The following is a 14462-nucleotide window of genomic DNA, read 5'->3' as shown; positions in this document are numbered from 1 at the left end:
GAATCTTATTATACATGTGGTCTCTTTTTGTTTTTGAAACCTTCAAGTGATATGAAACTCTCTTTTTGGTTCTAATGATTTTTTACCAAGAATTGGTATTTGAACATTGTGAGTTTTGTTATATAACTATGGTGTTGCTGGTTGAAATATGATCTTTATTTCTCTTCCGAATTTTTTTGTATTTCAAAACGCAACATCTAGCTTTAACATGCCTTTAACACACTATTTTGCAAGTTCTGTTTTGTTTTATTTTTCCCACCTTGATAACAAAAGGGGAGAAAAATGCATATATGAGGCTTGATAAGACATAAGACTTACTGAGATTATTGGATATTAGTTTTGATTAGTCTTGTGTTTGGTGACTGACTTGGGTTTATGAATTGAAATCTGTTTGACTTGTTTGTGAATTGAACTTGGCTGACTTGTTTGTGAACTGAACTTGGATGACTTTAAGTCATTTGAACTTTATGTTGTACTGGTGAATTGTTGCTTACATGCTGCCGTCGTTTGTGCAAACATAGAATTCTAGATAAGCATGCGTATACATTAGATTGTTGTGTTGGCATTATTGTCTGTGTCCTCAGGTTAAACGACATCCATATCTCTACTGGCTAGAAATCTGCCCCGCTGAATGTTGTCAAGAATGTTGTTCAGGAGTTTGTCTCCAAATCAAATCACTTGATTGCTATGAGCAAAGAGCAAAGGAAGCTAGCAAGCAAGCGCAAAAATCTCCTCCGTAAGTCAAGAAATAGAGTGGCTGTGATCATGACTTTCATTGATAACCTTCAAAAGGATGAAGACCCTGCCACTGATGCTGATGAAGAAGTTGATTCGGAGGAAAGTGGTTCGGATGCCTAAGAATTGTTTCATAAAGCTGCTGCTGTCTGCTCATTGTGTCTGATGAATTTTGTTTCTTTTGCTACTGTTGAACTGTTTTGTTCTCTTGGATGACTGCAATAACCTTGGATAACATTGCACCTTTGTTAATTCTTTAGGACTGTGCACTAACTCTCTGTTCCAGGTTATAAGGTGCTGTTTTTGCTGATCTTGCTTACTATCCGTCCTTGATGACAAAAGGGGGAGTAATAGCAATAGGATAATAGAATGGTAAATGTGTCCTAGGAATTTTTTGGCATTGCTGCAGCAACTAGTATTTTTTTGGGATTTTTGTCTGATTGCTACATTAAAACTTGATTTCGCTGATTATGTGGTGTTGCTTATTTGATATCCCGTAGACAAGATAAATGTGTATAGCTCTTTATTGTGCTCTCTTTAAGTGTAATGTAAAACAGGAACAAATAGGAAAGCATAAATCAAGGGGGAGCTAATCTTGAAAAGGAAAGGGGAAGCAACATAAAAGCAAATGACAAAAATCAAAGGGAGTTTCTAAACCTTACTAAAATTCAATTCCTTTTGGTTATTGCTTAAATATGTTTGTCATCAAGGGGAAGATTGTTGAGTTAAGAAAATTAACTAAATTAATTAGTGATGACAAACATTATTTTATTGGGCAAAATAAATAAATATTAATTATTTATAATTATATGCTGCTGATTATTTATGATGATATGTTGCAGGCCAAAAATAAATATAATGCAGCAGCAGCCCAAGTGAATGAGAGAAACATATAAATAAGGCTGGTGGGCTAAAATGCAAACGAAGCCCAAAAGAAACAAAGAATACAAGGCAACGGGCTGAATGAAAAAGATCTGATCCAAGCCCAGTTCATTGCCTCTCTCATTCAAACTCTTCCATCTTGCTCTCACCCAAAAGCAACGTTAACCTGTTCCCTCTTGGTCAGAACTTAGAGCCATTCCAAAAATGGGTTACAAGGAAAAGTTGATTTTTGCTCTAATCTGCTGTGTATCCACGGTCACAAGTGTATCTTGGGGACCAAGTTGGTTATCAATGGCTGAGATAGGGTTTTACCATTGGAAACATCTGTGTATGATGTCAAATGTCTTCGGTCAAGCAAAAAGGAGACAGCTTGGAAATCAATTTGGGATAAATGAAGAAAGTAATCTCTGTTCACCACTACTGTACATCAATGGTCAAGATTGTCTCTTGGGGACAAAGAAGTATCTCAAGGGTTCAGATTTGGGTTCACCATTGAAAATAATTTTCTTTGCTTCCCTGAGGCTTTCGGTCAAGCAAGAAAAAGTCAGACTCAAATTTCTAATTTGGGGATTAACTGGAAAAGTGACGTGGTAAGTTGGTGAAGCATACAGCTCAAGAAGTTGACCTTGGGAGAAGATCCCAGCAACATGCAAGGAGAATAAAAGAAGACTTCCTGCTCATTCAGAACTAAGGAGAGAAAACCAGAGTTTGAGAGTTGTGTTCTGTGAAGTATTCCCTGTGAAGTTCCTCTACTTGGATAATGCTCTCTATCAAAGAAGCATTCGGCCAATACTGAAGAACAAAATTAGAGGTTTGCAAAGTTGGTTTTTAACATAGCAAAGAGGCTGTTGATGAAGTCAATCTCCTTCATGTTTTACTGATTGTAATGTACTTTTCTATGTTTATCTTTCTATAATTTCTTGTGAGAAAAGGCATTGTGAGAAAGCTCAAGTAAAAGCCATGAGTGGAAAAAGGCTGAGTGAAACACTTGAGAGAAAAGCCTAGAGTTATTTTCAGATTTCTTTAGGTATGTCTATGTCTTGTATCTTGTACCTGTGATGTATCCCTTTCTTAGTTGGGTTAGCACTAAGAGGTATAGTTAGGTATTAGCATAGCCAATGTCAAGTTAGGTTAGAACTTGAGTGTGAAAGGATTGAGTCAATCCTGTGTTATTGGTATATGTAATACTATTAACTATAGTGAAATTCTTCCATAGTTGTGGAGGAGACTGGATGTAGGTTGCATAGCACAAGGCAACCGAACCAGGATACTTGCTGGTGTTAGCTTTTCTCTTCTCTGCTGTGTTCTGTTTTCTGATATTCCTAAGACAAAAATAAATTATCTCATAAATTTTCGCTGCTAAGTTCAAACAGAATCAGAATTGCACATTTATTTTAAAAGGGTAATACAGCAACCTAAGAGGAAGGCATAGATTCAAACCCCCTTCTCTAAGCCTACCCAATCTTCAAATTATTTGCTTGTATTACAATTGTGTGGTGAATTGATATAATTTCAGATTCAGATGATGATTTATTGTATGAAGAATCATTAGATGGAGATGAATGGAAGTCAGAAGATTCTGATCAAGAGTTAGACTCTGACGACGAAGGTCCAGCTGTGCATCCACAGTATAATAACAAGGCCAAATTTGGTGATCTAAAATTTGAGGTAAGCATGGTTTTCAAGTCTAAGAAACATTTTATGGCTGCCATTAGAGATTATACTATTCAATGGGGTAGGAATATAAGGTTCTCTAAGAATGACAAGATCAGAGTGAGGGTTGTTTGTAAGAGTGAAGACTGTCCCTGAGTAGTATACTGTGCACACAACCCAAGTGGTAGTTCATGGCAGATAAAAATATTAGTTGACAATCACACTTGCGCAAGAAAGCGAAAAAATAGAGCTGCAACTCAGGAATGGACTGTGAACAAGTTATATCCAAAACTTAGGAAGCACTCTAAAATGAAGCACAGGGAGGTGTATGAGTGGTTTGTTAGGAAGTGCAATGTGAAGCTCAATAGTTCATGCATTACCAGAGCTCTTAAGAAAGCTAGGAAGATAGTTGAAGGGGACGAGATTGCTTTAATATGGATTGATATGGGATTATGCACATGAATTACTTACTGCCAATCCAGGTCCCACTGTTCAAGTGGGTGTCATTCCCATTACTGATAATCTACCTCAATTCGAGAGATTTTATGTCTGTCTTGATGCTTGTAAGAAGGGTTTCAAGGCAGCATGTAGGCCATTAATAGGGTTAGATGGAGCATTCCTGAAAACTTTACATGGAAGACAGCTTCTCATTGCATGTGGACAATATGCAAACAATCACATTTTTGTGATTGCATATGCTATTGTGGATGTGAAGAATAAAGACAATTGGAAATGGTTTCTGGAGCTGCTCCTCTCAGACCTTGGAGACTACGAAGCAAAGAACTTGTGTTTCATCTCAGACATGCAAAAGGTGGGGACTAATTTGACTCGCAATTTAATTTTTAAGGACCATTATGATTTAATGATGATTCTTTTAAGGACCTAACTGACTAAATATCTTTTCGGAATTCATTGTTGGTGCAGGGGTTAATACCTGCTGTGAAAAAACTTGTACCATCTGTTTCACATAGATTTTGTATCTGCATTTGTGGCTGAACTTCTCTAAACAGTGGGGCAGCATCAAGCTTAAAGACTTGGTGTGGGAGTGTGCGAGATCAAGGACTCCAGTTGAGTTCGAAAGGAATATGACTAGAATCAAGAGGATAAATCAAAAAGCTTGGGACTATTTAGCCAAGTGGCCGAAGGAAGCCCGGACAAAAGCCCATTTCAGTGAAGGGCCAAAGGTAGACAACATATGCAACAACGCTTGTGAATCCTTCAATGCAAAGACCAAGCATGAAAGAGGAAAGCCTATTCTGAGCCTAGCAGAGGAGGTGCGAAGAATAGTTATGGAAAGCATGACTAATAACAGACTAAAGCTAATGAATTATCAAGGAATTCTTACTCCGGTCCAACAAAGTAGGCTTGAATCTCTGATTAAGTTATCCAGAAACTGGGTTCCTCACTAGTCTGGTGATGACAAAGAGGTCTTGTACAAAGTTCAAAGATGGCCAACTAATATGGTGGTAGACTTGGGTAACCATACTTGCTCCTGTAGGTTTTGGCAATTGACAGCTTCAAATCCTAACTCATTTCAAGTTGTAGATAGATACCATATTTGATACTTCATTGAATAAAATTTGTTTTTGTCAAATTTATAGGAATGCCTTGTATGCACGCAATATCGGCCATTCAAGAAAAAAATGATAAGAGGCTTGAGGAGTATTGTCACAAATGGTTGACAATGGAGGTGTACAGAAGAACGTACTAATACAATGTGAATCCCATCAAGGGACAAGAACCATGGGAGAAAACTGGTTCTCCTGCACCTGTTCCACCACCAATAAAACCTAAACCAGAAAGACTAACAACAAAGAGAAGGAAGGACAAGGCTGAAGAACCCATTGGCACAAAGACAAAGATAAAAAGGAAGTATAATCCAATTCGGTGCATGTACTGTGGAGAGGTGGGCCACAACAAGAGAACTTGCAGCAAGAAAAAGCAAGACGATGCTCAAGAGAAGGCAAGGCTAATGCAATTACAGCTTGCAGTTGTGCCACCACCACAAGGTGCTCCTGGTCCGGAAGCAGACGACGTAGCTGACACTCAGCCCATTCAGACATTCCCTGCAGTCCCACCAGCTGCTTCAGATGAACAGATTGAAATTTCTGTTAGTCAAGATGCTCAGCTTCTACTGACACAACAATCACACACCTCAACCAATGCTACTCAGGTTATCTTGTCTTCAGTTTCAAATTGAACATTAGTAACTTGTATCTGTTAAATATTAGTTGATTAAGAATCTATTTTGTTTGAGACAATGATGAAAACTGTTTGCTGCAGACTAGAGTTAGAGGAAAGCCTCCAAAACTCCATGTCACCAAGGCCAGGGTAAGGGGAAATGCCTCTCCATAGCCTATTGCTTCAGGACTAGTTGCTGTATCTACCGAAACCATCAAGGATAATAGCTGTGCAACAACCAAGAAGCTTGCTAGCTTCATGACATTTGTTCAAACTTCGGATTTCAAACCTCCAGAAAAAAAAGACATGGAATGACTTGAAGAATTGAAGACATGAAATATAGGGCAGTTAGTATTTGTTATTTTGTCAGGGCCAAAATTTGTTATTTGTAAACAATGTTGTAGTTGTGGTATATTGGATAGCCCTGTTTTTTGTATAGCCCTTTAGGTAAGAATAGCCTTAGTACAAACTGATGTTAGGCTTTTTGAGCTTATCTTTTTACTATCAGATTCTACTTTTTATGTTATTATCATTTTAAAACAGTGTTGTTGTTTGAATTTGATACAATGAAAACTGGTAGACCATTGGTTATGTTATGCTAATTCTAGTTCACTTCATTTTAATTCTATTTCTTCTGATTTGCTAAAATTATATTATGATCAAGAAAAATATTGCCTGTAGAGACTTTTGTAATATTAAAAAAAGATGAACATTGCATATCAACAGGTTTAGTTAGAAGTTTGTTCATATATAATAACAGTAAACTAAGAAGGTTCACACATCCACAATTTCACAATAACTGCTTCACTTGGCACTAAAGAACATAAACATAATCATAACCACCACAATCACAACTATTAATCCAAAATACAGCTGCATCCTAAGTGCTCTAACTTCAGCTTCTAAGTTCATCATTCTCCATGCTATGGTTCAAGACAACAACATCACTCTCCATTTATGCATCAGTTTTAACATCTCCCTTTGCACCATCTAATCCTTCATACTCATCATCCTCAGCCCACCTAAAGTAATTACAGTAGCTGTCCTTCTGCAAAACATTAGGTTACAAAAATCTCAAAATCCCACACAAATAATTAAGAGGTTGAAGAAGACTATATTCATAACTCACCCGGTATCTTGGACAAGCATGGAACAATCTATCTAGATTCTCTATTGTCCCAGACTTCTTGATCAATGTCTTCAACCCACAAAAGCACACTTGGCCCGTGTTCTTCCTCCGCCAGCGCAGTGAAGAGCTCGAAGCATTGCTTTTATATGATTGCGATAGTTGTCGGCTGCGACTCCCACTTACGCTACCCATGATGCAGTTCAACAATAATTTCGGCCTCTGCAGAATCAATTTGTTGCTGCAGCAACAATGGTATTTAACAGGAAGAAGGGATTAGGATTTACATATCTAGGACTAGTTTGACATAAATATCAAAACATATCTTGTCATCATACATTCTGCATTAACCTGGCATGCTAATATGACACACTGATGGCCACATAAGCAAGATTTAACAGCGTCACTAACAGAATGAACAGAAGAGAGACGTAAGGATTAACATTACCATTTTTAAATTTTTGGTGGACAATTTTGATTAATTTATTCTTTCGGAAATCAATTTGGAGATCGAATAAACTTTGAGGAACTAATTTGGATATTTACTCGATATTCATTAACATCTTTCCTATTCACTAATTCACAATCTTTTCCAAACAATTAAAAATTTATTTGTTATTTATTTTTCTATTTTTTACATTTCTTTAAAAAAATAAAAATTAATTAATTAATTAAATTGGAAATTGTTATTAAAAATGGTTTATTACCAATGAACATAACTATGTTTCGGACGATTTTCAAGAACTAAGTGCTTGTGTCATACTTTTAAAAATTTATTTATCCAAATAAAAATAACATATCTAACTATAGTAGAAATTTATGTCTTATTTTTATAAAATTCAATAATTTCAATGTAATAAAATTGTTTTAAAAACAAAAATATCTAACACAAAATTCTTTAAAGATTTATTTAAATATATATTCTAATTTAAAATGATCATATTTAATATTAATAAATTATCGCTAGAATTATTATTGTTCAGCTTAAGCCAATCCACGTTTAAGTAGATGTTATTTTTTTGTTATCTACGTGTTCCTCATTTCGACAGGTCAAGGCCGTCGCGGATTTGAGCTTTATTTAAGGGTCTGCCGCTGACCAATGGGTTACTGCATGCACAAGGCGAGATTTGAACCCTCGATACTTCCTTAAGCGGACGAGTGAGCTGACCACTCGACCAACCCAAGTTGGTTTAAATAGATGTTATTATGGGTGTTCAAATCCAAATCGATCCAAATTAAACCGCTCATCCAATTCAATCCAAACAAAAAATCGATTAAAACCGCACTAATTTGGATTTGATTGGATTCTATTTTTTGCAAATCACTAGATCGGATCGGATTTCGAATCTACTTTTCGTAACCGATCCAATCCAATTCAATCCAAACCGCACAATGTGCTATAATATTATTATATTTACAATTATACTTATAACATGTTCAATTCTTTATATATTTTTATATTATTCAAATATTATTATTTAATAAATATTTTATGTTCAAAATATTATTTATTTATTTATTTTAACTAACCTATAATTTTAATTTATTTCTATTGTTATATTATCGTTGATTTTTTAATATATTGTTGAGATTTGTTATGTCATTATTGATTATTTAAAATTTGATGTTGAGACTTTTTATATGTATTTAATTTTTTTAATTTATAAAACCGTAAATTCAATCCAATCCAAACCGCTTAAAATTGGACCAGATCAATTTTTTTTTAAAAAAAACATCCGATTCAAATTGCACTACAAATAAAATTAATATTAAAATCAAATAAGTTTTTTATTCAAAATCAATCCAAACCGTACCGCAAACACCTAGATGTTATTGAAACGGACTTTTGCATTTTGCATTGATGATTTGAATCATGCAATGCATTGTCCGACAGTGCATGTTATTTGTTGTTTTGTGAACATTATTGTTGCTCTTAAAATTAAAGTTATAAACAAAGAGACATGATTTACAAAGAAATGAATGGACAAATTTCATCGATGATTGATATCATTTCTATTGATTCAATCTAAATGCCGGACTAAAATATCAGCAATTAATCATATTTTTCTTTGTGCAGCTTCATTCTCTTCCACATTTAGGCAAATCGAATCATAGAATAGATATATTAATAATAATAAAGACAGAATTTTGCTAATGTATATAAATAATTAAAATTATTATTTGTACAACAAAATTAATTACTAAAATTAGCCACTAATATATTTATATATAAATATATGTATAATTTAATTTATTTTTAATATATGTTTATATTTTAACGTATATTTTATACGTGACTAACTTTGATGTACGCATGGCATAATTCATAAATAATAATAATAATTTTTATTATTTTAGAGTATTGACAATGACGTGCGTGGCTATCCACTGAGATATTTATTTAGTGGGAGAATCAAAATGTTTATTCTTCCTCGCCAATAGCGTCAATGAATTTCCATCTGCGAAGGGTAAACTTCGAATTAAGCCACATTTTAACAAATGGATACATCATAGATGCATAAACTGCCATTCCTCTTCTTCTTAATTCAATAATTCTACATTGTGTAATTTATGTTGCAATAAACTATATGGAACGAACCGAAGGAGATGTATGTATGCTGTGGTATATATATATATGAAAAAGAAAGAACAAAAACCAAGACAGAAAGAGGCATATAGGCCAAAGAAAACCCCAAGTAGAATCAAACAAAAAGGGAGCTAAGTGAGAGAGAGAGAGAATTAAAATAAAAAAAAAAAGTGATTCCTTTTTACATGCTATATACGTGAGAAATATGAATAATGAAAATTGGTGTATTTGGTGAAAGCATGAGAGATTGATGAGGAGGGTAAGGAAGGAATAAAGCACACTTCCCACTACCATCCAACAGATTCGCCTCCTTCTTATTTTGATGCCTCTAATCGTTCTTTCTATATATCTGTTGGATTAACAGATATTATATGCAATAATATCATCATTTTTGTTTATCAATAATCAATAACAGCATCTCATCTCATCCATATAGAACCAGCCACATGCATGGGGTTCCATGCATCGAGGGCGGTGATGAATACCTGAAATCATCACATAATTGGTTCATTTTAATTTGCATGCATGCATTTTGGTCTATTTATTAAATTGGTCAGTGACCAATTACCATCTCTTAAAAAAAAAACGTCTTTATGAGATTCTGTAACGAATAAAGGATAAAAGGTCATTGTTATTCTGTAGTAGTGCTGATAAGCATAGTTGTCAGAACTGAACTGGTAATCGAACCGGTAAAGTTATTGGGTCACTGATTTAATCAGTGGGTCACTGGTTGAACCGGTTAACTCAGTATAATTAAATAATTATATAAAATTTAATTATTTGACTAGTTTAACTAAATATCATCTAACAATTTTCAACTATCAATCTTATATGAAGACAAAAAATAAAATAATATATTAAAAAAATAAATTGTGATTAATTAAATTTTTTGTTTATCTTTTTTATTTGTATATATTTAATAAAATTTATAGTTAAATAAAATGTAATTAATTTAAAAATGAGTGACTTTGAAATTAAAATAAATAGAATATAAGTGAAAAGAAAATATACTATATGTATTACAATTTGTATATAAATTAATGAGAAACATTTCAGCTTGGTGGTAGAAGCATGCTTGTTTTATGGTGGAGGAAGGGGTTCGAACCCTAATGGAAGCATTTTGGAAAATTTTCCAAAGATCATCACAAGTTCGACACTTGGCAGCGCTGGAGGGTTTAGCATGGTGGAAAATTTGTTTTATGTTGCAAATGGTTGATCCATTATAGATTCCCCTTTAACGTTGACCGAGCGGCCCGAACCGGTTCGGTTCTTCAGAATGAGAAAAAGAAAATTTATAAAAAACAAATGTTTGTTCTAATTTTTTTTTTCTCCTAAAAAAAATGACAAGGAAAATGGCTTCCTCTCTCATCTTGATGCCTAAGAACAAAGAAGAAAAGAAAAACAATGCAAGTAGCACGTTTATTATTTTTTCAGAGCAGGGTTATATGAATACCCAAAACGAACAACATTAAAAAAAAAATTCAGGTTCACCATGTTAAGTTAATCTAGCAAATTTTCTTTTTTTTTTTTTTGCTATACTGTACTGATAATATACCATTTAAAACATAACTTGAAAATATAATTCTTGTTTGCTTTTCCACTAAACTTAATTTTGAGCAACCAAAATTAAATTGCACAGAAATGTTGGTCTCTTCTAGTTCAAATTTGATGTGGTTATTCATGGGGAATGTACTAATTAATGTCTTCAACGTTGGACTAATATAATGGGCTTTATGGATCAAAGAGTTAATATGAATAACCATTTAATGACTTCAAAATGGGCTCAAAGTCCACTTGTATTTGGTCTTGAACCCGCCCAAAATATGAAAACTGAAAAGTTCCCACTCTCTTTCACTTCCCCGTATTTTACGCCTTTCCCGCACTAAACATCGATCCGCGTCACTTCCATCCAATCCATCTCAGCCGTACATAATAATAAAATCAACGGTCTCTATCTAGCAATCCCCCAGTCGATCAACACGCCACGTCACCGATCCGCATGCAGACACAGCTCCAAACAAACCACACCCGTCCATTCTAGACCCCGCGATGCACAAAAATCAACGGCTACGATCATTCCTCTCTCACACCCTTCGCGGCACGCGCCCCAAAATTCGAAAAACCAGAGCACTATATAAACAAACTTCACCATTTCCACCATTTCATCACACACAAAAATCCCCATTTCCCAAATTTCAGCCACACACTAAAATCTGGTGATCGGAAAATGGCTCGTACCAAGCAAACAGCTCGCAAGTCCACCGGCGGCAAGGCCCCTAGGAAGCAACTGGCAACAAAGGCAGCAAGGAAGTCTGCTCCGGCTACCGGAGGCGTGAAGAAGCCTCACCGTTTCAGGCCCGGAACGGTGGCTCTCCGTGAGATCAGGAAGTATCAGAAGAGTACGGAGCTCCTGATCAGGAAGTTGCCTTTCCAGCGCCTGGTCCGTGAGATTGCACAGGACTTCAAGACTGACCTCAGGTTCCAGAGCTCCGCTGTAGCGGCGCTTCAGGAGGCGGCTGAGGCTTACCTCGTTGGGCTTTTTGAGGACACTAACCTCTGCGCCATCCACGCCAAGAGAGTCACTATCATGCCCAAGGACATTCAGCTCGCAAGGCGCATTAGAGGCGAGCGCGCTTAAGGTCTGAATAGTTTAGGGTTTGTGTAGATAGTGGCAGTGTTTTAATGTGGTTCGTTTTGGAACTGTTATTTTGTAAGATCTTAATGGTGTAAAATCTGTTTATCAATGGCAATGCTGCTTTCTTTATTGTTCGATTTTGAATTATTCATAGATATAATGTTGACTAAATGTTCCTATTATAATCATTTGTCCCAAATTCCTAGGCAAAGTCAAGGATTACCCCAGCTACGATGTTTATCCTAAGTAAAACATTTAATTTTAGCTCTAAAGACCGAAGTGTGATATATTTCTGGTCATACGAGTAAAGCGTGTAGATAAATACAATTTTTGTCGCTGGGTTCTGCGCGTGTTTATGGACAATGAGGCAAAATCTTTTATCGAGAAAATTCCCATAGTTCACCGTGTGCTTCTGTTGGCTACTACTTAACGTGGTCTGAGGTTCCAATTTTATTATATTTTAGTTTATCCGATCGAGTTTCGGATAGATGAAGTGTGTCAAAATGTTACCCGTTTTTGCAAAAATGACGGTGTTTCAAACTAATGTTGCCTGCAAAACGGTTTGTAATCAAACATAAATACTTCGTTCGTTGTTTTCACTTCCACCTTTTTTTCTTCCTGAATGCCGCTGCTATATGGTTTCGTTTGTGTGGTTATAAATTTTGCGCAGCAAGACATCTGTGTCAGGACTCATTTGGACAATTGCCTCCTCGACTGCAAGTAAGTGGTTGTGCCTTTTGGAACTTTGGATTCTTTTTACAATCCTTCTAGTTTATCAACAAAGGGTCTAGCTAAGAAGGGCACAAGTATTTTTAAATTTATACTTATTTTTTAAATTGTCAATAATTAGTAATTATTTAAATTTTATTTTTTAAAAAATATAGAATTATCAATTATTAATTATAGTTGTTTAAAGTTGATTAGTTAAGAGTTATTTATCTATATTTTTTCCTTTTATTTTTCTTTTTTCATTGTAGTAATGGTTCTTCACTATATTCGTATTGAGTGTGGTTGGGTATCCTAAATGTTCTTAGTGTAGTTTATTGGGTTTCATTGTGTTTAAGTTAGGTTGGGATATTGTAGTCATGTTTAATTATAACCGAATGAAACACGGATAGGATAACCTGTTAATGAGTACTAACATAATTAATTGATAGGGATAGTGTTGAAATAAAAGGTGGTTATTTGTCACCGAATCCAACACTTGGAACAACAATTTGATGCTATGAAAAGAACGCATATTTCTCATTTCAAGAGTCTAAATAAAGTCGAATCCCAATGAAGACCTGAGACTATATTTGAGGGGTGGACAGGCTCATGGAGATGAAAGAAGGCATCCATCTCCTCAACAAGATGATATAACGAAGACCTGAGAACTATAGATGATCTCATTCTGAGCCAAAGAGATCGATATCTTCTAGAACTAGGAGCCCAAATACGATGAATCATTGTATTTCGAAGAGCATATCAACTTTTTTGAGGCTTGGATGATGTTGGAAGGGGTGGGAGACACAATATGATGCAAGGTGTATTTAGTAACCCTAACAGGCCTGCGATAATATGGTCTAATTCCTTGCCTTTTGACTTTATACTCTTCTGTTTTTATATCTTTATCAAATTTCTTAGCCATTTCACACTCAAGTAGAGCATCCCAATTATCAATTTGGAGTTGAATGCAAGTTAGAAAGAGTATTTGGACTTACATAAATCGCTTTAACAAAGCTCTTTTAGATATTAACACCCGTACTTCCAAGACATTTTATACCTAAGGATCTTTAATAGAAGAAATCCTGTAGGTTATCCTTGAATACATGTAATGAAGATGTCAGTTCCATTGTAAGTACTAATTGAAAAATCCTTACAAATAACTTGCTAAGATAGATAATCAAAGAAAGCTTTCACACCACCAGCTTGACCACCTGTCTTGAAGGTAGAAAAATTTAATAATTATAAGTCTCTTAATATTTCAATCGCCAAGTTACACCAACAAAGTGAATGAGTATTGTGAGTTTTTTTTTTTAATTTTTGTTCTATATATTGTTTTAATTCATTAGTGTTAGTTTTATATGATCTCTTTAAACTTCTACTGAATCATCTAAGTCTAGTTTGCTTATACTTTATTACTTCTAATATGTACAATCTTTACATTTTAATAAGAAAATTTTACTTTCCACTTCCCTTAGCATTATTATTTACTTTATATGGCATTTATACAAATTTTATAAACAATCCTTTGAGAGGAGTTATATTTTCTAAGCAATTATTATTATTATTGGTGAAATTAAAGTTGGTTGAGTAGGTTGATTGCCCCTTTTTGTCCTTAAGTGAGTACTAGTGTACTCCAGCACAAGAAAATAATTGAATTTTATATTTTATAGTCCCTGCGAAATTACATTGAGATTAAAAAAATTGAACCTGTAGTTTCATAAATGTCATACACACACTAAAAACATTGATAGAGCTGTATGTATAGCCTGCAGCATCTATAGGGATAAAAGGCCGCCAGATAGTTTCCTACTGCTAAATGCCTCAAATTGGCATCAACAATCGGAAACGAAAATTAAAAAACATTGTATGCTTACAATTCTATTATTATTAGCTTCTCCACTTCGGCAAGGCAATTTTTCTAAATATAGAAGTTTGTATGTGTGGTGACGACCAAG

General features: G+C 34.8%; 1 protein-coding gene across 1 annotated transcript; it reads left to right on the top strand.

Annotated features, from left to right (window-relative positions):
• The first annotated feature begins 11317 nt into the window (after positions 1-11317).
• On the top strand, positions 11318-11928 carry LOC107480756 (histone H3.2). Its single transcript, XM_016100922.3, has one exon. The coding sequence runs from the start codon at positions 11392-11394 to the stop codon at positions 11800-11802; it is 411 nt and encodes a 136-aa protein (XP_015956408.1). The 5' UTR covers positions 11318-11391; the 3' UTR covers positions 11803-11928.
• Positions 11929-14462: the final 2534 nt, after the last annotated feature.

This window comes from Arachis duranensis, chromosome 3 (genome assembly GCF_000817695.3).
Source record: "Arachis duranensis cultivar V14167 chromosome 3, aradu.V14167.gnm2.J7QH, whole genome shotgun sequence".
Lineage (NCBI taxonomy): Eukaryota > Viridiplantae > Streptophyta > Magnoliopsida > Fabales > Fabaceae > Arachis > Arachis duranensis.
The sequence above is the reverse complement of the archived record's forward strand: the minus strand, read 5'-3'. Positions and strand labels throughout refer to the sequence as shown.

What these genes read in the sequence shown, in the direction of transcription:
- LOC107480756 (XM_016100922.3), top strand. Translation starts at nt 11,392, where the DNA reads ATGGCTCGTACCAAGCAAACAGCTCGCAAGTCCACCGGCGGCAAGGCC.